Here is a 25,008-nt window from a genome sequence, read left to right as displayed (position 1 = left end):
CTTTCCCTATAGCTACATCCAAGCTATCATGCACAAAGATTTAGAAGAAGAGTAATGGCGTAAGTCGAAGAATACCTAGTGCGTAATGTTTGCAGTTCTGTGGAGAAGTGGGCAGTATTTTTTGTTAATGAGATTTAATTAATTATCTAACTCGAGAAGTACTGTCCTAGTCACTAAAGTATCAATGAGGCACATGTAGGTACCCAGGAGGGGCATCTAACTGCGGTATTTTAAGCAAAGAACTAATTGCGTACACATTTCTTCTGACTGGTTAAGAAAACCCGCGAAATATGAAGTGACGGCGCCTCCGCGCGCATCGTAAAGCAACGCCCTCAAACAGGCTGCCTCTGAGTTAGCCAGAGTGAAATAAACAAAAGAAAGAAAGAAGAAATCGCGACCGAGTTTGGGCCTTATCGGCACACGCGCCCCGCGAATCTTGCTGTTGCTGCTCCTTCCACGTATGCCATTATCAAGGTGATGCGCTATCCCTTCGGGCGGCTAACACGCGAAGCAGTTGCTTTCAATCAGCTTATTTGGGCACGCTGCTTTACAATGCGCGCGGAAGCGCCGTCACGTGGTATTTTTGATATTTCGCGGGTTTTCTTTATGAGTCCGAATAAATGAGTACGCAATTAGTTCGTCGCTGAAAATACCGCAGTTAGATGCCCCGCGTGGGTACCACGTACAAGTGCCTCATTGACACTTTAGTGATTAGGACAGTAATTCCTGAGTTAGATAATTAATTACAATTAATTAGGTAGGTCTCATTAACGAGATGACTACTGTCTGCTTGTTCACAGTACTGCAAACATTATGCACTAGGTTGTCTTCGAGTTACGCCATTTGTCTTTTTTTTAAATCTTGGTGCATGATAGCTGGGACACCCTGTATATACATACAAAACCCGGATATAACGAAATTGAAAAAAATTCCCAGTTTTTTGCTACATTCAGGGTTTCATTACATGTAGGTTTCGAGAAAAGCTTGCGTGAATGAAGCAGAAACGCAACCAAACTGTTATACAAAAGTGAAGTTGAACTCGCCCTTCAAGGATTTGTTTCACAGTGATAAACTGCGTGATTTGAGCCAGCTGCTTTCCCACGAGCTGATTCGCTACACGGCACTCCAAAGAAGTAAAGTCATTTACCCCGCGTTCACAAACGTAACTTACATATCACTTCTGCCTTTTGACACTTTTCGGTGCATGAACTCGTTTGAAGGCCCAAACATAAGCAAAGCGTGCATCTTTTCGTGAGTTTGACGCTCTTTTCCGCACTCGAAATTCTGCTAGATGGGATTCGGCGCCAAGCGCCGACGTTCTCTCTCACCGGTGGAGAGGGCATTTAAAATTGCGAGCTTGTCTGGAACATTTCGCCTCTTGGCAGCAGAACTGATCACCGACGAACCGGCAACCCAGATGGCAGTAGAGACGGGCGACCACATGCCTACAGGCAGGCCTAGCACCACCTAACTGGCAACACACACACACACACTGTGGAAAAGCACGGTAGTTTGCATTTGTAGTTACGTAAATTAGCGCATTTCTACAACCGATTTTTTAGAGAAAGTGCAAAAAAACTGCGGTTGATTCTTCGGTCATAGGAATCAGCAAAACACGAAAGTGAACTGTGCAGCGAAATCTGCAGCTCAGCATGATTCGCGGGTCGGCGGCTATCTTTTGTGTGTGCTTAGCGAGCGACATCCTGCTGCTGGGTCGCTTCGACAAAGGGGTACTGGCGTCATTTCCGGGGTGGATATGACATCAGTGAAACCTTGGGGTATCACGGCTTAAACACTTTCGTGCTAAGTATAAAACCTGAAAACGAACAACCAGAAGTGTAACGTACTATTTAGTACTAAAGGTTGCTTCCCCGCAAGAAGACCCTGTGTGCTGGGGTGCACCCTTTACAGGCCGCTTGCTTCATTGTACTGACGTCACTTTCGTGACGGATATGTCGTCAGCGAAGTCTTCGTGTATCCGGGAATAAAACACTTTCGCGTTAAAAACAATCAGTCATCCGCGTAGCGAATTTGTTACATTGCGTTTAACCATCTCAATGCCTTCGTAACATAGAGGTCGTGAACACATGGGCTTCTACGGGGCTGGCGATGGGGAATCGAAAAACTTCGCTAAATCCAGGAGTTCGTTACATAGAGGTTTGTTACATCCTTGTTTAACTGAACATACGTCTTTATATACATATATGCATTTGCTTTGAACTTAGGGATTACCATTGTTTAAGAGAAACCTTGCATGCGACGGAACATTTCTTTTTGGCTGCACAATACTAAGGAATTATTTATTTGAGCTTTCTTATTTGCCTAGTGCAGTAAACGCTGCATCCAGAGTCGTCGGTTGTTTGTTAAATATGCTATCACTTTGTCTCGCTCCTGCGAAGGAGGCACAAAAAATAGCAGTGGCTTATCTCGGCTATACCAGGATATACGCAGCGTGAGTTAAAGTTCAGCAATTCAATCGAATCCATTCCACCCCAGTCCAGTCCAGTCCAGTCCAGTCCAGTCCAGTCCAGTCACTGCTCCCCGCGCATGCGCAGCACGGCTCTCCAGGAGCAACGCGAAACGGCTATCAAGCGGCTCCGGTGGAGCGTCAGACTTGGCTACTGCGCAACGGAGGCGCACAGCACACGCCGGTGCCAGTGCGGCTGCCGTGGCTATGACGTCACTCATCTGGAACGCGCAGACCGGTGGATGTGCAGACCCAATTCTCTACACACCCGTACTCCCATTGGATTGGATTTCCGATCCAATCCAATACAATCAATTTAGTCCAATGTTATACAATCCTAATCCAATCTAATCCAATCCAATGCTACTAGCTCTTGCGCAGCACGGCCCTTCGGGGTACATGCGAAACTGCTCAACCTCGGCCAGTGTAGCTTACGCTACAATAGAAAGGTGGAGAACGATGCCTTTCCTTTACAAACTTGCCATGTGAATTTGCGGATATTTTCTTGCCTGTTTACAATTTTTTAAATCGCAAGGAACCACCAAATGGGAAACCCGATAATGAAGGTAATATGCCACGGGAGAAAAGGACATTAGTGGTTTCACTCTATTGCACGCAACAAGGTACACCTAAACTTTTTTACACCCTTTTTGGCAGAAAAAGGTGTAAAAATATTGTCGCATGGCTAACACCATTAATATGTGTTTTGGAAAAAAAGGGTGTACGGACGAAAAAAGGGTGTTGAGTTCAATACCATTAAAAAAGGGCGTTGAGGACGCTTAACACCCTAAAAAAAGAGTGTTGAGCATTCTCACACCCTTTTGTTAAGGTGATGGCAGCGCTGTGGCAGTGTGAATCGGCGGAGCGCGCAGCATAAAACACAACCAGTCAATGCGCAGAAGTTGCAGTTGAACACAAATGATTTGAGCAAGAAAACCAACGGGATGCAAGCGGTACAGTGAGTTCATACTTACTTAGTAATACATGTACTCCTCTTGCAGTTATATCCAGCAGAGGAAAGCCCGTCGATCGAGTCGGCTAGCTTCTCGCAAAAAATAGATATTTTATCGCTAATTTTGGAAGTATGGATTTTACCATTAGAATATACTAATCAACACGCGAATTTTCGAACACGTTTTAATTACGAGGTAGTTTTTCCGTTCCAGAAGTTATTGAATTTTATTAAATGCCAAACAAATCTTCCCCGCCTCCTCAACACCCTCCAACAAGGGTGTTCATTATTTCAACACCCGTTTTCCCAAAAGGGTGTAAAGCTACAAATTTGGTTGTTCAAAATTAAGAAAAAGGGCATAAAGAAAAAGGTTGAATAGAAAAAGGGTGTACGAAAAGACCGCAAATTAAGGGAAAAGGTGAGGAGACCTCCAACTTTGGAAGCATTTTGTACTTGTTTACACGGGTGGACTGAACAGTTTGTACAAGCGGGGCGTGTTTTGTACCTCACAATGGTAAAGCAATATAAATTGGCATAATTTTGCTCTTTAAGCTTGAGCTAGTTTTGGTGGCGTTAGCAAAAAAATAGAAAGAAAAAGAACCGCAACACCTCTAAAGGGTGCATCACTGCAGATAGAGTATTAGGGCACACGCCGGCGCCAGTGCGGCTGCCGTGGCTATGATGTCACTCCTCTGGAACGCGCAGACCGGTGAATGTGCAGACCGGTGTTTTGTGCTTTTTCGAAGGTTTTGAAAGAATTGTGTGTAGGCGCTTCTCTGCTCATCTGTCGAAGCTGTTAACAATTCAACAGCACGGCTTTGTGAGAGGGCGATCTGTAGAAACTAACCTCTGCTCCTTCCTGACCCACGTGTCCCCTGTGGTCTCAAACAGAGGTCAGGTGGACTGCATTTACTTTGATCTATCAAAGGCATTCGACAGAGTCCATCATGAATTACTCATACGGAAGCTCAAAGACTATGGCTTCTGTCCCGCGCTCTGTAAATGGATGCTCAGTTATTTATCAAAGCGTCAAAATTATGTCCGTGTTCATGATATTTTGTCTATACCCTTTGTTCCGACCTCCGGAGTGTCACAAGGGTCGGTATTGGGAACACTGTTGTTTCTTGTTTTTATAAATGATGTTGTCAATTGTGTAAATTTTGGAAAAGTACTTCTGTTCGCGAATGATATGAAGCTGTTTTCAAACATTCAGTCAAAAGAGGGCTGTGTAAACCTGCAGAAGGATATTTGTACCATTTCGCAGTGGTGTATGAAAAATTGTTTATCTCTAAACACGTCTAAAACCAAAATCAATACTCTATCGAGGCAGAATGCGCAAGTGTTGTTTTCCTACAAGTGGGCAATGAAGCTATTTTTCGCGTAAACGTTATCAAAGATTTAGGAGTACTTATTGATAGTCATATTAATTTCAAACCGCATGTTGCGTCCCTTCGTAACACCGGTTTTAAACTACTGGGTGTAATTTCGCGCCTCACACGCAATGTCAAATGCCCGGATACCATCATCCACTTGTTTTGTTCTTTGGTGAGATCGCGTTCAGAATTTGGTTCCATTGTTTGGAACCAGCTCCCAAAAACGTATTCCTACCTAATAGAATCAGCCCAGAAGCGCCTGGTTACAATCATCTATGACAGATATTTCGAACGTAAGGTTTATTATGAATACCATTCTCTTTTAAATATTATAGGCATCACCGACCTAGAAATTCGCCGATGTTATCGTGACGCCATGTTTTTCTATAAGATACTGAATGGTAATTTTGACGCTCCCGATTTACTTCACAGCGTCAATTTACATGTCCCTCAGCGATTCACGCGCCAGTGTACATTATTTGCCCCCACTATGCCACATAGCAAATCACCTGCTGAACGCCTGCAAATTCTGTGCAATTGTATGTCAACAGATATTGATTTCTTCATGCCTCAAAGTGTTTTTAATCGTACCTTAACAAATCTGTTTCGAATGCCATGACTTGCGGTTCTGCCTTCTATTCACGGTTATTTCACTGATAAATCTGTGCTCGCGATATCGGCATGTGCTTGTAGCTATATTAAATTGGTGATGTTTTTAGATGCAGAGCATCTGATTCACTCGCCTCGTCCCTCCGGCGTCGTCGTCGTTGTCGTCGTCGTTGTCGGCGGCGTTGTCCACCCCTCCCCCATTCTCCTCGCCGCGCCAGCTGCGCTCTCCGCCGCTCACCCCCTCTCCTCTCCGATAGCGAACACTCTCTCGCGAGGGGCATTGTAATAGATTCGATTGAATTGGATTAGCTTGGCTTGGCGTGGATTGGATTAAAGTGGATTGTGTTGGATTGTGTTGCGTCATAGCCGCGGCAGGCGCGCTGGGGCCGGCGCATGTGCAGTACTCTCTCTTCCGCGGTTTCCTCTCCTTCGGGCGCGCCGCGCATATAACCGGTGTGCCGTTCTCCGGCGAAGCAACATCCACGCTTGGCTCAAACACCTAGAGTCCACGCCGCTTTACAAGTACGCCAAAGTCGTCATCAACTAGGACCGGCTTACGCAGTCGCCTCAACGTTATGCGTGCTATAAAGCGCTGTCCCTTCGCCGCTCCGCCTATGCGTCGCGTCTACACAGGGGTTCCTGCGAGGCGAGGTGGGAGTTTTTAATTTTCACTTTATCACATTTTACTGTCTGACTTGTGTACCAATGTAAGAGCCTCTATGGTGTATTGGACACGCAATAAAACATGAATGAATGAATGAATGAATGAATGAATGAATGAATGAATAACATTGAAATCGGCTTTCGAGTTTGTTAGAGTGTGAGCAGAAGGGGCGTATGCGTATGCGCACCTCTGACTATACCATTTCCAAGGTACTAGTCTTTTTTGGATTCTAAAAGGCAAAAAATTGGTGCAGCTTGCAATAGTGGTGCAAGGCTGGATAACAGCATAGCTGGGGGCCGACTTAGCTTGTTTCCCCCTTGGATCTCCTGGCAGTGTGTGTGTGTGTGGGTGGGGGGGGACACACTGGAACAGCCTTGTAAAACCCGGTTAAACTTGGCCTGGACCCCTCAGCGGTCATCCTAGCTTAGCAAGAACATTGAACGCTTAGCAAACATAAAAAAAACTTAGCAACACCGGAAGAAACTAGGTCGACCCCCAGGTCCCCAGTTCTTTTTTGCAACTTAACAGATATTTCACACCGTTTCAACAACCTTCAGAAAGCCAAGCGTGTTGCATACGGTAAACAACACCCTTTTCGGCGCACGACTATAGTGATTTTAATTTTGAAGGTTCAAATTGGTGCTTCACGTGCCAAAGGTAAAACTGGGGCATGAGGTGCACCGCGTATGGAAACTATCGATCATTACATACGAGCAATTATTTTTTTTTGCGTTTGAAAATTTTTTGTGACTAGAGGAGTATATGAGAGGATGTCGTCTTCTTTACAGTGCTATTATGCATCCAAACAAGGCCTCATTCAATGAAGAGCTGAACACTTTTTCCACACCCTTTCAACACCCTAAGAAAAACCAAGGGTGTTGAAGTTGATCAACACCCGTTTTTTACACAAAAAGGATGTAGAGCTAGGAAAAGGGTGTTGAGATTCAAGAAAAAGGTGTAAAGGCCTCCCAACACCCTTTTTCCACTTATGCCACACCCTTTTTGGCTAACATGGTGTAAAAAAGTTTAGTGTGTATCTCTAGCGCAGGTAGCTTCCCCAAAACTAACGGCGAGGGAGGTATTCGCCGCTGGTCGCTCTTACTGGCAAAGCTCCCAGCGACATTGCACGCCATAGCCTTGCACTTCTTGAAACGGTTTCGCCCACTCACGCACCCCAGCAGAGAAGGACCTCTCCATACTCCCCGGGATATAACACGCCAGCATTGCGAATGCAGAAACATTTGCGCGTATCTATTCGCTTCGCTGCAAATGTCGTTCAAAGATGAAAGTCTTCTGCTAACTCTACTAAACAAGTCATCGTATCTGTTCCTTGTCCTTTCTGGGCATGGCCTCGCGTGTACAGCTGGCTCTTCACGACACTGCCATGGCCAACGAAGGGTCGAAAATGGCATTATCTATCGCCGTTCTTTCCAGCGCACCCCTGAAAAACCTACCGAATCAACACGGTGGAGCCATCAAGCAGTGGCCCTGGGTAGCAAAGTCGTGTGTTCGCAGGCGGCCGTGTCCGCAGCCGCGTACACAGTGCTGCACACGGGTGGTGGCCCCGTGAGCTCGGCGGAAGGAATTTTCTTTTCTCCGTGACTCCTCGTTTCGTATCCGTACAGTGGCAAATATTAGATGCGACGCTCAGAGCATCTCTTGTCGGCGGCCCTGTCCTTCCTGTGTGCGTCCGTTGTTGTCCGCGTGCGTCCATTGTCCGCAGCCACTCTCCCGCTCTCCTCTCCGATAGCGAACACTCTCTCGCGAGGGCCATTGGATTGGATTCGATTGGATTGGCTTGGCTTGGGTTGGCTTGGCGTGACTTGGATTTGATTTGATTGGATTTGGATTGGATTGGATTAAAGTGGATTGTGTTGTATTGTGTTGCATCATAGCCGCGGCAGACACACTGGCGCCGGCGCGTGCACAAGTGAGAGCGTGTGCAGCCCAGCGCGCTCTCACTCCGCAGGTGGGCGGCGCTGCGCGCGGTGCTGCGCATGTGCAGTACTCTCTCTCTCTCCGCGGTCTCCTCTCCTTCGGGCGCGCTGCGCATATAACCGGTGTGCCTGCCGCTCTCCGATGGCCTTTCGGTCGACGGTTGCTCTCCGATGCGCTTGAACCCCCCTCAGCGTCGCATCACACCAGGGTTCCCGCGAGGGGAGGTGGGCGTAATTTTTTCATTTGAAACCGGAGCTCAAGAAACACTAGCGTCTCTCAAATGAAGCATCCAGTATTTTTTAACGAAGAAACACTGCAAATATCACTCATGTATTCATGTTGTGCCTCATATATGTATAATGTTTTGTTTTTGCGCAAAGATGTTCACAAGTATGAACGCAGCCACCAGATCGAGCTGTCTGGAAATGGCTGGGGGTATAGAAATTCCGCGTTTAAGAACTGCTTTAACTTTGGCCTGATGAATGAATCGAGGGACATACATACATACATACATACATACATACATACATACATACATACATACATACATACAGACAGACAGACAGACAGACAGACAGGCCAAAATTTCTTTGATCATGCATACCAAGAAAGACTGTCGTCTTTAAAAAGCACCAGCTAATAGGTGGGCGGAATTGTGCACATGCATCCTGAAAGCGCCGCCCGTTGCTTCCACTCGGCCTTTGTAGGCTGCGAAGGGATGCGGTTCCGCTGCTTTCTTTACTCCGGAATGAAAAAAATACATTATAACTAGCGTGCGTTTCTGTATGTTTTCGTGTCCGCAGTTGAAAACGTCAAGAAAATGCAGAACACGTGCACGAGAGTGCGCCTTACGGTGACCACCCAACGTCCACGGTGCACATTTCTCAAGCACAGGATACCCACTTAGGAAAATTGGGCACAATTTGCCAGAAAAAAAGAACTCCAGCGTTAGCCGTAATCGTGGCTACATTTGCTCTGGGCAATAAGGACAAGTCATAGCGTCAGCCCCTCTAATGTAGCGTCCAATAATTATCTCTTCCATTCCAACAGAATGATGGAAGCTTCAACTTATAGCAACAATGATGCAGTAAAGATAGTTGCGGCTCCGACGAAGCAACAAATCGGCCGCAATGGTAGACAAAACCGTCGTGAAGGTTGCGTACAGCTTTGCTACCTTCAACTCTTGCGCGTTAATTTGAGTTTTCTTTATTTTTGCTAATTTAAAAATCAAGGGTAAAATACGATGTGGATGACAATAAATTATTTTCGAAAAACGTTTTGCAGGATACACGTTACACTTTGAAAAAAAAAATCACACACATAAAACAAACTCCATTCATATTTGTATGCAATTGACCTGTCGTTGTTCTCAGCTAAAAGACTACGCTCATGGTAATGTAATATTTGTTATAGCGGAGTTCGTGAAAAGTTAAAACATACAAATTCTGGGTCTTTGTGCGCTGAAGCTCCCACTTGGCCATGAGATATTCTGGGGGCTTTGGATTAAGTACATCTTTTAAAATTCCTGAAAAGTGCAACATTCAGATGACCTAAAATTTTTTCTAGGCAAATTAAAATTTCAACTTTTGAGTGTTTGAATTACTGACGCGATTGGTTGTACTATAATAGAGGAGCACGGTTAATTCAAAACGGCTTAGAATTTTTCACCAGCTAAAATCTCGACTGATGGGCGTTCTCATTATTCGAATGCATCAAAAATACTCCCAGTGCTGCGATAGAACCTGCGCACACCAGCTCAACGCCTTAGCCGCCGAGCTACACCGACGCGTCTGGTATTACCGCCACAGACTTAATTGCCATGCCGGCATCACCGCTTTTTTATGTTTTGAGATGTGCTAAAAACACTCAATGTGTTACACAAATTCAAACCAGAATATGATCCACTAGAAACCTGTGGCATCGCGACTAAAAAAAGCAATGCGCCAAGTTTCGTTATTAAAAATTTATTACGTGCAACTTCACTTTAAATACGAAAAGCCATTTCGAAGACGAGCACGTACCTCCTCAAAGGAATTATTGTTAAGAATTTCTGCATTTTTTGAGAAAGATGAGAGAACATTACGTGCTTGTCAGTACGCGTCATGCTTCCAAAATGTGTGCGGAATGCTAAATTTTATCCATTGAAAATATTCGACGACTTCATGAAATTATCAAGGATGGGGTACGATGGGAAAAGGCTCTTAACTTACCAATGCGTGGCAAATAAAAAATCACCTGAAAGAACTCGAACATGGCCTACGTATTCTAGAACTTGCTTAGTCATGGCTTTAAGTTTACCCGCCACCTTTTTTACCTTATGCGCAGAATCGTGACAGTAGTGACTTAACTTACAAAGTTAAAGTTCTTTGTTGAGGCTCAGCAACACATGTATCATGTCAATCATCTGTTCCTTGCCTTGCCCATCGGGTGGGTTAAATTTAACCATGTCCATGGAAACATGAAAACGATATTAATCTATCGTTTTCATGTGGCCAACTGCACTCAAATTTCACCCTGGCTAAATGCCTTCGAAATGTGTAGTAGGTACCATGAGAACTACTGCGACGCGACCGGTAGCTCTGTGCAATGCGTGATTATTCCGTTTCAGGCACTTAAAATACCGCCCTTGCAGACGAGAAAGCACCTGCCGGCGTGTTGCGCAAACAGCCACTTAGCGGAAGTGACATGCCAGCCGTCCAGGCCGATCGGCCTGCCTGGCAGCGGGAGAATCCAGGAAACTCGTATTTCGCGCCGGTACGCCTGACTTTCATGGCTCCGAAGAGGCTTCGTTAACCGTACGGTTCTCTCCTTTCCGAGTGTCGGCGCGACATCATGCCTACGCGGCGACATCATGCCTACGCGGACAAGCGCTCGCTTTTCCGCGCGCCTCCCACACCCCGCACGCGCGCGCTCGCACTAGAGTGTACTAGAAGTTTTAGAGTGGCCCAAGCGGCGGCCTCTCCCATTGCTCCGCCGGGTCGACTTTCGCGCAGAAAATAAAACCGGTGTAGCGGCGGCGCTGCTGTCGTCGACAACTGAACAGCCGGCGCTCCCCGGCACTAGCTCCAAGCCTGCAAGCGCGGCAAAATTTGCGTTGCTCGCGGTGGTGTTTTGCGCTTGCGAAGCTGATTTATTTTGGATTATGAAGTTTGACGCGCCGGCGTTACACAGGCGATGAGACAAGCGGTACTGGGAGGCTTCGGATTAATTTTAACCACCTGGGGATCTTTAACGTGCGCCGAAATCTCGAAGACACGCGCGTTTTTCGCTTTTATCCTCCATCACAAAAGCGGCACCGCCGCCGCCGGGAATCGAACCTGCACCTTCGGTCAGCTGATTTAGAAAGTAGACGCAGAAACGTTATGACTCCGCTTGAACGATACTTTCTCATTTTTTATGCGTTTTCTGAAAACGTTAATTGTTGATATACAGTAACCTCTCGTTAACTCAAAGTCGTAAAATTATCTGAAAATTTTGAGATAAGCACAGAATTTCGAGTCAAGTGAAATACAGAAAATTTGTAGCCCGGTCCCTGAAATAACAGCTAGTGGTGCTAACAAAAGCACTATTGCACAGGGGAGATTTCGTAATGAATGCAAAATAATTCGCAGGAAAAAGAAACTTTATTATTGCAGAAGAAAGAACTGTGTTGTGCTCGGCTGTTTCGCGTTCGCATCTGCACCCCAGAAAAGCGTACCCGAGCTTCTCAATGCATCGCGTGAATTGGTGGTCGCCACCGCTACATTCTACCTTGTTACAAAGCAGACGCAGCATGTATGTTATTTCTGGCGTTGTGAGCACGTACTTCTGGAGGCTCCTCCTCGTCCGCATGATCAGCTGCGTCGTCCACAGCAATGATGTACGCTCCAGACAGTTTACGCGGACTACCCGTCCCCAGCAACGGGGACGGGTAGTCCGCGTAAACTTGCACTTCACGACCGCGCTCGGCGGGAGTAATCATTCGAACGGGGACCTTATCAGCTGCCTGCAGCGGACTTTGCCTTGTGTCCTCTCTGCCAGTATTTCGAGACATCCGTGGTCCTCCGAAAAAACGTTTCGAGATAAAGCGGGCTAATGCTTAGCGCCTATGGGAGGTAAACACACTGTGAGAAAAAGTTTCGAGAAGATATTTTGAGATAGCAGAGTTCGAGTTAACGAGGGATTAATTTTAGGGACAGGCACCAGGAATGCTTTTCCCTTCCCCTTCTTGACTCTGCGCGCGAAGCAAAAGCGGCGGGCGCACATTCTATACAGGCTGTCTTGTTTTTACGTTTTTTTACGTTCTCATTTGGAACAAAAATACCAAGAGCCTTCTTCTGGGCTTCCCCTGCCGTTGATGCTTGTACTGTCGTTAGTGGGCTTTCTTAATTATTTTATTAACCTGCTATGTCGCATATTGCAGGCACTTGGTAAGGAAGTGTGTACTGAAAACGAAGTGCAAAGTCTGCATGACCAATCCTGCATGCCAGGGGAAGATGCCGCTGTGCTTACTACCTCTTGTATTTTAGAGGGGGGGGGGGGGGGGGGGCTTCTGAATCCTTCCGTGCATTTTTGAAAGTTTATTAGCGATCTCTAGGACGTTTTTACCGGTTGCTTCAGCAACAAGGAGCTCCACCATGACAGCGTTATGGATGTGCCGCAGCCCTTATTCACAGCAAACACCTTAACGGCGTTGGTTGCGACCAGCACGTGAGACCTTGACAGCAAATTTGGTTGGGTTCTGTATACATTGTGGCACGGATTCATTTCTATATAAAAGGTTTAATCAAGTTCCGTAATTACATTAGAAGGTGGGAGCAACACCTTAAAATTAGCCGTCCCTAATGATCGAGGGTGAGTTATGAAAATGCGTTGGCCAAAAATGTCAATTTAACCTTCATGTTAGCGTTATTCCTAAACATTTACCTGTGTAGACTTTGTGCATGATTTCCCACGTTACATTTCATTTTATGGGCTATCGAAAATGAAAACAAAATGTGTATTTTGTTGCAGTTCCGTTTATTTGAACCTCCATGTTAGCGTTCGTGAACCTATGGAGGTTCAAGAACGCTGTTGTCATTGTTGTTGTCAAGAACGCTGTTGTCACGCGACATCTGGGAGTTCATTGTTGTCGCGGTCAATATATTTTCTGATCTATGTTTTGCATTTGTTCTATGTGCGTGTAATTGTACCATCAGCATACTTGTGAATTAAACTTGTGTTAATTTGATTCAACTCCTTTCTTGACCTAATTAGGTGAAAGGTGGTGCGATTAATAGAACGTCGCGGGAATAGTTCTATGAAAGACGGTTATTGGGACAACTGAGCTAACCGCTGGGCTAACCCCTTTTTTAGTTAAAAGGATACCTCGCTTGCGCGTGTCATTTTCTGATCGGCCACCACGGTGACCCGTAATTACCCCAAGCGGGCCACTGCTTAAATACTGCTATAATAACAACTCACGCAATAAAAAACAAACGCAACTAATGATATTAACCCACATAACTGCAGTCCGAGCGTAAATTGCAAGACAATAAATAATAAAATCATCTGAGAAGCTAGGATACCTCGCTTGCGCGTGTCATTTTCTGATCGGCCACCACGGTGACCCATAATTATCCCAAGTGGGCCACTGCTTAAATACTGCTATAATAACAACTCACGCAATAAAAAAACAAACGCAACTTATGATATTAACCCACATAACTGCAGTCCGAGCGTAAATTGCAACACAATAAATAAAAAATTCATCTGAGAAGCTATCATCCCAGTCTTCATATATTTTTTCATGTCCTTAGCGTCGACCAACTATGTCCATCAAGCAGCACAATAAGGACACAATCATAAAGCAATCATGAACTGGATCATACCAGGCAATTTCACGCAAAATACCTTGTTATGAGAAATTGAAAAAGCGAAAATGTCGCTGCAATTACTTTATTTACAATCCGCTACAAATGCTGCAAAGGAAAATACGTAATTTTCCTTGTTGTTGTCGAGCGGGAAAGGCAAAACTAAAGCAAAATGAGCTGCAGCATTTATTTTTCATTTCGTTACCCACAGTCCACTGTACCTACAGTATATTTAAACAGTTGGACTACCCGCAGAACAAATTTCGAGCGCTCCGCGCGTAAAGCAGCAGCGTTTCCTGGCCCGCGCGTGGGCGTGCGCGCGGCCAGCCGCCGCTTTCGCTTTCAGTTGTCGTTGACTACAGCGCCGCTGCTATTTTCTGCGCGAAACGAGCACCTCTCCGGGCGGCCGGTCGGGCCACTCTAAAACTTCTAGTACACTCTACTCGCACTACACTCCATCTGGCTGGCCGAGCCGGTCGCGTCGGCCGGTCCGTACAGCTTGCGCCGTCAGGACAGGCAGGCCGTCTGCCCGCTCGCGCTGACGGCTGATACGTCACTTCCGCCTGCCCGTAATGGCCGCGTTTTGCCCTGTTTCGTTTTCAAAATCGTCGATTTTTGCTGGTTGCTTGCGGCGTAATTACGCACATTTGAGGCGTCATACTTCGTACATCGCGGTCTTTTTAGTCATACTATGCAGGAACAGCGATTTCGCGGGGTCGAGATTTTGAGGGCAGTTGGCCTTTAAGTTCACGTGCGATGAGCTGCGTGCCCTGGTTTCACATAAGTACTGCCAAAAATTAGAGCACTGCAATTGCTTTTGCAAGAACGTCTGCTCAACTGATCAAGCTGATATTAAATAAAAAAAAACATTGAATAACCTTGTATATTGATAAAATACTTGACTCAGACCCTTTGGCAATAGACTTGCCAAATGCTTCCGTGCTACTGACAACAGGTCAGGCAACTGCGACTAGAGTACAAGTTTGCGAACTCGACTTTCGCACGTATGTTATCCTTTGTACTTTAGAAAAAATAAAAACCTAATTTTTATATGCCACGTCGCACTTTTTAACCACAGAACTACACAAGCTGCCTCGAGGTAGCACCTGTTTCCTATAATACGTGGCCACTGCGAAGAAATAGTTAACGTTTACACCGTTATTCCCCACTCATTTACCTTACCAACCATCATATGAGTCAGGCGAGGCGGGTCGGTAACACATGTTGAATATAAAGAATCTACGATAAGGGGAATAACCATCTACTCCATAATGGTTGCGGTGATGCTGTCGTGTCCGTCTACTGCTATGAAGACCCGCTGGGTGTCACCCACCTTCGAACCAGCATGGCGACAAAATTACTGCACTTGCGTACCAGTTGAAGGGGCGATGCAACTATTTCGAGTTTTAACTTTACGTACTGGACATAAGTAGGGCGACCCGCGAGAAAAAAGTCGCGAAAAGTACACATGTATTTAAACCTTTTGGCCCATCGGGTATGCTCGCCTTATGCCCTAACAGGACCCTCCCCCTCTTCCCCCCCCCAAAAAAAACAACAGATAATTATTTTCTACAGAGAGAGAGAGAGAGAGAGAGAGAGAGAGAGAGAGAGAGAGAGAGAGAGAGAGAGAGAGAGAGAGAGAGAGAGAGAGAGAACTTTATTTGAGCCCAAGCTGGTAGAAGGAAGGGGGTCACGGGGAGGAAGTCACCTAGCCTTTCTCGTTGGATGGCGGCCATCAGCCCGTAGGCCGTAGCGGCATCTTCCGCCAGCTGGACGAGTAGTTGTTGTGAGTCGGGGTGAGAGCTGAGCAAGGCTGCCTCCCATCGCACTTGAGTCCTGATGTTTAATCAGGACGACGGTGAACGAGTTATCTGCGGGCATGCACATATGATGTGTTGTAGGGTGGCTTTGTCTGCACACTACTTGCATCTGTCGGAAAATGTGTCTGGGAAATATCGGTTGTAGAGAGCGGGGTTGGGGAACGTGTTTGACTGTAGTCGTCTCCACGCAACCAACTGCCATCTGTTGAGGAAGAGTGTGGTGCAGGGTACTTGAGGCGGCTCAACCTGTAGTGGTGCGTAATGTCCCTGTACGTGACCAGCCTGTCTCTGCTCCCCGTGAACGTAGGCCAGATGTCTCCGTCGAGGTCAGCCTAGTTGCCGAAATCTCGGGCTGCCTTGTGAGCCAGTCCATTCCCCCAGGGATGAGTGTGCTGGTGTACATACAAGGCTAACATGCCTGCATCTGTCACCAATAAACGTCGAAAGAATTTTGGCCCCTGGCATGGATATTCGTTCAGCCAGGAAGTTTCATCTCGAAAACAGGCGCGGAAAGACGTAGACTAAGAAGAGAAATACACAGGACGACGCGCTAACTAGCAACTGGCAACATTTATTAGGAAACAGAAATATATAGGGCGACCAACCGACATAATTCACTGATTAAGGCTTATACATAATTCACTGATTAAGACCTATACATAGATTATCAAATAAAAGTTTCCCCTGACATAAAAGTACAACCCATGATATGCTATTACCGACATAATTCACTTAATCAGTGAATTATGTCGGTTGGTCGCCCTATATATTTATGTTTCCTAATAAATGTTGCCAGTTGCTAGTTAGCGCGTCGTCCTGTGTATTTTTCTTCTTAGTCTACGTCTTTCCGCGCCTGTTTTCGAGATGAATCCGTACCAACTCGCCCAACTTGCCATCCAGGAAGTTTCTTATTCCCGTCTTGGAATCAGACACAATAATTTTGGCTTCCGTGCTAGCTATCGCGAGCGCAATAGCCGCTCCTTTCGCCACCTCAGGGTGCGTTGTCAGGATTGTGCCCGAGGTCACTGCGTTTCTTTGCCGGTCATCCACGGCTACGGCCGCAGCCAGTTGGTCGTGATAATTCGCAGCATCCACATAGAGGACATGTGGGCTCCCGCACATCTGCCGGTGAAGTGCAGTTGCTCTGGCGGTTCTTCTGTCTTGATGATGATCCGGGTGCATATTTCGTGATATGGGAGAACCATGGACGTACAGAAATTCGGCGGGAGCGAGACCTTGTTCAAAAGACTTGTCACGCGCAAAATTATATTCCCCCAGAATATACGTGTCGTGTATTTCTCAGAAACGCCTGCCTGCTTGGGTTCTGAAATCAGCCGCTGTAATCACCTACTAGTTTCTTCCCACGTTGACATTTTATCTCTCTTCCAGGTTGACATAAACTCATCAAAGCACATACAACGTTTCTTGTTTGGGAGTAATTGAAAGCGCTATAAACTTTCACTACACCTCGGCAGTGCAGCGGCCAGCGCGATCAAGTACGTCGTTCCAACGTCCGTTAGCCTTCGGCGGCGGCTTCGGCCAATGCACATGCTGCCCCGTTTGCGTACCCAGACAGACCGTCGAAAACCTGCTAAAAGAGGCAGAAATGCGGCTCGACTTTTGTGACACAAATGTATGCGAGTCAGCATATCCTACACATTTGACGGTGTTTAGCAGAGATTCCGTACGAAGTTTCTTCTGGAGTTTCTTCCTCCAGAGCGTGGGCAACAAGATTTTGTGGGGACTGCGCACTCCTTCGTATAAACAAGAACCTTCAAGGGACAGTGATAACTTTGCTGTGATGTCTTATATTCATGATGTTAGCCACAAGCTGGAGAAGGTTGTGGGAAGAGCATGCAGGTGTGCGTCGGGTGTTGTCGGCTCACAACAAACTTAGAAAGATGTGTGCGCGAGTTAATGATGGTTCTCGTTCTCGTAGAGATTGGGACATAAACCACGTGCGACCCTTCACCAAGTGCAGGGCCGGCGTGGTTTACTTCATTCCGTTGGCGGTGGCTGACGTACGGCTTATGGAGCACGCGTCCAGTGTCAAAGCAAAATCAGGTGGCTGGCTCCCTTCACACGTGTCGTCCTGCAAGTGCACTCCTGAATTTGAGCAGTGTAAAGTGATAAAGCACTACGGCAATCAGCGCACGCGTGAGATGCTGGATGCATGCACGATTTATAAGCGTCCCTTCGGTTGCCTTGTGTCCAAAGGAGATAGGGTTTATTGAGGACTAAGCGAAATGGTCGAACTAGTAATATGATAACGCAAAGATGTAAGCATACATGATTTATAAGAGTGGCACTGATTACGTAAGCACCGTTTCGGTTGCCTTGTCTCCAAAGGAGATAGCTTTTATTGAAGACTGAGCGAATGAATGAATGAATGAATTATTTTGTGTAAACAAGGAAAGAAGAGTCCACCAGCAGGCGTAGTTTGTCTCACCTAAGGGTGGACACCGGAACGCCTGCTGGTGGAGGGGTGTGTGCAATGGGGAACACAATTATACAGGAAAGGGAGGATAGAGAGGAGAAGATACATATAAAAATATATACAGGTCTAACAGGACATATATGTGCAACATATACCAGGTAAACGCTAAAACACGAATGCAAAAAAAACAAAGCACACACACACACACACACACACACACACACACACACACACACACACACACACACACACACACACACACACACACACACACACACACACACACACACACACACACACACGCACACGCACACGCACACACACACACAGTTTAGTTTATGTGGGAAAAAGCGGAGAGCCGCGAGGAGTCCTGAGGCATCCAGGAAGACCCCAGGGCCTCACGGACCCCGTCCCGCTCTCTGGCACTGCCTAAAGGCCACAAAATTTCTTTGAAGACCCGAGCTCCTCCTCAGAAGGCGGCCAACAGTACAGTCCTCCCTTCCAGAAACTGGGGGCACTACAGGACCAGATGCGGCAGGGTCTGGACAGCCGCCTGGCAGTGCTGGTACGACGGGTCCTCGATGAGCCCCAGGCGGTGTTTTCGCTCGGCCGGCCACACGCACCCCACGCGGAGGCGCAGGACAGCCGAGCGTTGCTGTCTGGGCATCCTGTGGCCCGCACGGGTGGTGAAGCCTCTCCAGCGGCCAACCTCGGGTCAGGGTGCTGGGCCCGTACATGTCGCTGGATCAGCAGGCGGGCGTCATCCGGAGCTGCGTGGGCTGCCTGGGCGAAGGGGGCAGCTCGTGGGCGTCGGCGGCCAGTTCATCTGCCCTCTCATTGCCCTCCAACCAAATCTGGCCTGGCACCCACTGCAGCCGCATGCGATCTCCCCGCTGAGCCAGCTGTGGCACCTTCATTGTAGGGTTTAACGCGCCGACGCAACGCAGGCGTTGAGGTGCACCGTAGTGGAGGGCTCCGGATTAATTTTGGCCACGTGGGGATCTTTAACGTGCGCCGAAATCTCGTACACACGGGCATTTTTGCTTTTCGCCTCCATTAGTAAAGCGACCGCCGCGGCCAGGAATCGAACCCGCGAAGCTGTGACACCTTGTCCCGCACGGCCCACACTAGGAGGGAGCGCGGGTCGCCCTCCCGGATCCGAAGTAGGGCCACTCGAGAATCACACAGCAGGACGTAACGCTCGGGGGGCGGCTCCAGCTCCAGTAGAAGGTCCAGGCCAAGGCTTACGCCCACCATTTCGGCCGTGGCGGATGATGAGGTGTGGTGCAGCCGGTCCTGCCTGGTGGCCTCTCCCAGCACTGCGGCCGCCGTGGCCGAACGCTGCCACTGCCGCACGGAGCCATCCGTGTATACCATGGTGTGGTCCTCCAGGTTACCCCACACGGCGCCCCGGGCCAGCTGCAGCTGCCCGCAGTGCGACGTCAGCCGCTTGCTACGCAGGCCCGGGATGTCCGTGTGCACTTCGGCCTCCAGGGCAGGGGGGCGGCTGGATGGGGGGCCTGCTTCAACGCGGGCCACCACCTTCTCGTACAGGGCCAACATGCGCCCCATATGCGAGTGGCGGTGTGTGCGCAGACGCTGCAGCAGGGGGCTACCTCCCTCAGCCCGCCGCGTCCGGTCATTGTGGCCCGGGGCGCGCTAGTCCGCCGTCATTTGGAGCGTCCACGCCCCCGCATCGGCCAGCGTCTTCGCACACTAGAAGTCTCGAGGCAGGCCAAGGCAGGTGCGGACGCCCCTCCGGTGGTCACCCTCCAGCTGCCGCCAGCTGGGCTTGCGCAGGGTGACCAATGGTAGCCCGTACATGAAGAGTCCCACAGCCACAGCATTGTAGAGCCGCCGGACCGTTCGCTGCGAGCAGCCGCGGTCCTGGGCGACTATCTTTCGCACTGCTGTGGTTGCCATCTGTGCTCTGACTCGGAGCTCCATGGTGGCCTGCCGGAAGTTGACGCAGTGGTCCAGTGTGAGCCCCAGGTAGCGCACACTTGACTTCCAGCTGAGCTCCTCGCCATCGATGCGCAGGCACCTGGCCCTGCGACGAGACTGGGCATCCTGGTGGACCAGTGAAATGGTCGAAGTAGTATTATGATAACGCAAAGATGATGTTTGTTGTCCATACTTTTCACTTTCTTTTGTAACCTTTTGTGTTTCTGTATTCTTTCTGCCCTTATCTTAGTGTAATCTTTTCGTTTATATTGCTGAGAGGCAAATGAACACTTTGTTGGTAGTCAGCGCTATGTGTATGTAGCCTCCTCCTTTGGGTCCCGTCTTGAGCGCGGTTTTTGTTTAATGTTTGAAGGGAAAATCTCTCGCCGTGGTGAATACTTCACTTACCTCTATCAGATGAAATTGCTGTGTTGCTGCAGCACCGTACGCATTGCTTCCATTATCGCTTACGCTGTCCTCGCGGACATCAGACCAATAACGCGGTAAAATTGTCGCGATGCCAACCGGCCAGAGCAGGTGAAACACCACGCAAACGGCCGCGGCACAAAGAGATGCTTCGTCAGCAGATCCCGCCACCAAGACAAAATAAATCCACTTTACCTGCATGTCACCGACTGGGCGCGTGCTATATAAGAAACGCCGTGACGTCCCACCTGCGGCGCCAAATGAGAGTGCTGTGTTAATGAGAATGCTGTGTTAATGAGGGTGCTATTCTTGAACAGGAGTAATTTTGCCGCGGCACATTTCTGACCCACTTTTTTCTTAGAGTGAAGGTGGCAAACTTTTTTTAAAGGAAAATATTTTAAGTTATATGAAAGTCAGACAAATAACGGGGAAAGGGTCGATGCACCCTGAATTCAATCGAAAGTCACCTGCTGATAAAGAGGTAGAATCAACCATTCTTGGGAACCTTTGTTTCAAATGCAATCGCATGGTCTTTCTGAGAAGTGGGGGTTGCATGAACAAAAAAAATTAAGCATATGTGACAGCAGCTTGAACGAAAAAGATAATCTGAGTGGAAAAGAATTCTCAGCCCACCTTAACATGATGGAGTTTCCTGTAGGTTTAAAGGGACACTGAAGTGAATTGGTCAAGCTCCCGTTTTTGCTTGCACTGCGTAGACTGGCTCAAATTAGCACACTTTTCATCGTTTATCCGGTTGACAAATCGGTAATTATTTTACAAAGCGCGAAAGAAGAAAAACTACCATGCGCGGTTTGCGGCGGCCGCACCAACTAAAGCTGTGACGTTAGGAGTAGCGGGCACCGTGATTGGACGATGCCCAAGGTGAGCAACCAAACAAGTTTCGGTTTCGGTTTCGGTTCTGTAAAACACAACCGGTGGCGTTGTTGGATGGGCATTCTCAATAACTCAGTAATCATCGTACCGCGCTTCTGCCATGTTGTCAGCTGTAAAAATGCATAAAGATAAGCCTCCCAGGACGGCTTGGAATCGTAGCATTCACTAGCCGAGGCCTACGCAGTGCATGGACGCCCTCCGCGTACCCGCAGACGCACAAATGTCATGCGCTTTTCCCCCATATTTAGAGCTTGCCTCACTCATGCCTGTACCGTAAAAAGCGTGTTCGCACCAGGCCAAGGGTCTGTTCATTCTGGCCTGTGCCCACTGCCCGCAAGCAGTCGGTGCTTATGGCAACAGCACGCCAACGAGAACTCGCTAGCACGCCAGTGCCAGCCTGCGCGCGTTTTGTGAACTAGTTCGTGGAGACATGAATGTTCCGGCCCAAAAAAAGGTGAACTCAATGTAGAAAACATCGGCAGAAAAGGAAAAAGTTAACTTACAAAAAAAAAGCACGTACCCGCGGGGACTCGAACTCGTGACTTGCAAAACACTTGCGGCAACACACGTAGCGCCCCAGATCGCTCGGCAGAAAAGGAAAAAGTTAACTTACAAAAAAAAAAAGCACGTACCCGCGGGGATTTGAACTCGTGACTTGCAAAACACTTGCGGCAACACACCTAGCGCCCCAGATCGCTCGGCCACGGGACGGGGTCCTCGGGCTATGGTAATATGAGGTATATATTGTACAACAAGTTTACACTTTTATTTAGTTTTGGAATTTCAAGCAGCTTAGGTGACTATTTCTTGTATTGCGCTCGCGCAGTAGCGTCCCCCGAGTTTCCACAATAGCTCATGTCTAGCAATTGCATTTCGTAGACGGAAAAGCGTTCGCAGATGCGTAGTCGTGCTGCTGACCGCTGTGCTTGTTCGCCCAGCGCAAAAAAGTGCTTCCCGCACCCTATTTTTACGCTGTACGGTAAAAATATCAGTTGATTTTATTTCCTTAGTACCTATATTGACTTCGCTGACTCTTCTCCCGCCTTCAAGAGGCCTTATATTTTCTTACTGGCGTACCAGTCAGCGAAGCGCCGCATGTGCGCTTGTGCAGCGCTTGTGTGAAGCGACGTTGACTTGGAGCTAGATACAGTGTACAAACTAACCAAGTAAAGAAAGCCCCATCTTTCCATTCACAAACGTGTCCTGGCTTCGTTTCAGCTGAGTGAGCGAATGGCGACGACCCGTCGGCGGCCGGCGGACGAAACGCTGGGCCGACTGACTCTGTCTGAAGGCCGGGGAGCCGTGCAGTAGCGCAGCCAATTGCGAGCTCGGCTCCTCTCGACGTCACACGAAAACGCCGCAGAAAATGGGCGAGCGTAAAGAGAGGAGGATAGCATTTTCGAATTAATTTTTCTACTAAATAAAATCGCGTAAACGCGCCCAGAGTGGTCGTAACATGGCCTGGGGAGTCCGGACTACAATTTGCGCAAGTAATCCCGCAAAGTATACATATCACTTCAGTGTCCATTTAACATATTGAATGTGGGTTTTATTTTAATTGTTTGATTGTAAAGGGTTTAACGCTCCGAAGCTACATAGGCGATGAGGCGCGCAGTAGAGGATGACTCGGAATTAATTTAGCCACATGGGGATCTTTAACGTGCGCCGAAATCTCGCACACACGGGCGCGTTGGCTGTTAGCCTCCATCTGAAAAGCCGCCGCCGCGCCGGGAATCGAACATGCGCCCTTGGGCACAGCAGCACAACGCCGTAGACACTGAGCCGCAGCGGCGGGTGGGTTTATTCTAATCTTCCCTTTGACGTACGTCTATTGTGTATTTCTTCATTGCAAGTCCATTCTGTTATAATGCAACGGTTCATTTCTGTGCTTTGCCCCAAGCGTATGCACGGTTCGAAGAGACAAAACAACTCGGCTAATTATCACGTTTCTTAATCGTCCAGGTACCGCTCGCTACGCCAGGTCTCAAGCTGGGAACTACACTCCGGGACACCCAAAAGGGGAATGTGAAGGAAATCACCTACACCGCTCTCTTACGAGCAAGGACAAAAGATGCAAAGTAAGTATGCGGAAGGCATGAACACCAGGGCACGACACTGCGGAGCCCGTTATGCCGATTTCTTGAAGACCCTGTCCTGGCCGAAGTATTCTGCTTCTAGGCCGTCGCACAAAGGATAGCCAGGATTCACTAACGAGTGGCTCATTGAAGTGAAGCATGGCTAATAATGTCATACAACGTAGTTATATCGCCCAAATTAAATCGTCATTCCTACGTTCCAATAAAATAACGCAAATGCGAATACTGCGTACACATTTTCAGAACATCGACCTGTGCTCTTTGAAGGACCATTTAATCTTTTGTTTACCGACATCTGGATGACCGTTAAGGAGACCACAAACAACAAAGTGCTTAATGCATTTGCGGTAACGTGGAGTAAAACCACGCTGCTTAGGCGGTACACTGATGCGAAAGAAACTGGACAGTATACAAAAAAATCTTTAGAAATGTCGACGAGCTAGTATTTTACGCACTGCTCAAAGAAAAGGGGGGGACAATAAAAAAACCTTGCTTTACACGTTATTGCGAAGGAATAAATAAACGCGTCACAACAAGTTAATAAACTTCGGATCTAATATGAAGTAGTCCTCGATGACAAAAGATTTCCTCATCGGAATATGGTATTGCGAATGGCGTCCCTAGTCCGGGATACCCCAAGCCGTGGCAGCTGCTCTGAGACGAGACACAAGGTTGGCTTGCGTGTCTGGAACGCAGCTGATCAGCTCGGGCTTCCACTGCACCTGGGAGGGCAAAGGGATGGGGTTTGGGTGTTAGGGGACATTGTAACACTTTTACGACTATGGTGTATCGCCGATGCGGGAAAACTGTTGGCACGCTATGATCTCAGAGCTGCGGAAATAATTTTGCCTTTTGGTGCCTTCTTTTCTTCAAGTTACTGCAGGCGTGGATTAAACAAGTTACTTTCGCTTTAATTCAGGCAGTTTATGTGCACACATGACACGGTAAAAAGGGTTGAGGCCTTTTTGAACGGACATGCTTATGTTTTCTCTCCTGCCTCAAACAAACACTGAGGGCACTGAAGCTCGAAATATATACGGCTTGACTTTTGTAAGACGCTTTGGTGGCGCATACTATCATGAGACGTAATACCATTAAGATCCAAGATAAGAAAATTGGCCGCGTATCTGCTCCTTTCGTTGCAAATGCCGTCAAAAGACGATAGTCTTTATCGGCTTTTGCGAAGTAAATGCCTCCCTTCGCTTTTCCGCTCACCTCTCATGTTTTTCCTCTTGCGTCGCGCTCCTCGCAAGGTAAAGACTCCAAAGGTTTGCTTAAATCATTTTAAATTTCCCGCGTTCCACTGCTCCAAACCGGGTGTCTCGATGCGAACGCTGCTGTACGGCGAAGACGCGCGTTAATCGAGGCGCCCTACATCAACATTTATAGAACCGCGTTTTCCTACTCCACGTGCGTTGCAAAAAGAACGTGGAACCTATCTAGTGGAACCTTGCGTTACTGCTGCCGGTTGAGTTCTTAAAATAGCGCCAGAAGCTATAGTGGAGCGGGCGACAGCAGGCGACGGCGGAGTGAAATCTTTTTCTGCAGTTGATGAAG

The 25,008-nt window shown here is 47.8% G+C and overlaps 1 protein-coding gene across 3 annotated transcripts in view; it reads left to right on the top strand.

The window, feature by feature from the left end:
* Window positions 1-25,008, top strand: part of LOC144147288 (uncharacterized) — a 181,524-nt gene that overhangs the window by 100,121 nt on the left and 56,395 nt on the right. For all 3 annotated transcript variants that reach the window (XR_013317882.1, XM_077679386.1, XM_077679385.1), the window contains exon 3: window positions 23,318-23,433. Coding sequence is in view for 2 of the 3 variants with exons in the window: in XM_077679386.1 (XP_077535512.1) it covers window positions 23,318-23,433 (116 nt within the window). In the remaining variant the exon portion in view is untranslated. The remainder of the gene's footprint in view (window positions 1-23,317; window positions 23,434-25,008) is intronic.

Source organism: Haemaphysalis longicornis, unplaced genomic scaffold, assembly GCF_048455015.1.
Source record: "Haemaphysalis longicornis isolate Haplotype H1 unplaced genomic scaffold, Haemaphysalis longicornis Haplotype H1 scaffold_7, whole genome shotgun sequence".
In the NCBI taxonomy this organism is placed as follows: domain Eukaryota; kingdom Metazoa; phylum Arthropoda; class Arachnida; order Ixodida; family Ixodidae; genus Haemaphysalis; species Haemaphysalis longicornis.
Note: the sequence above shows the minus strand (reverse complement) of the source record. Positions and strands in the feature narration are given on the sequence as shown.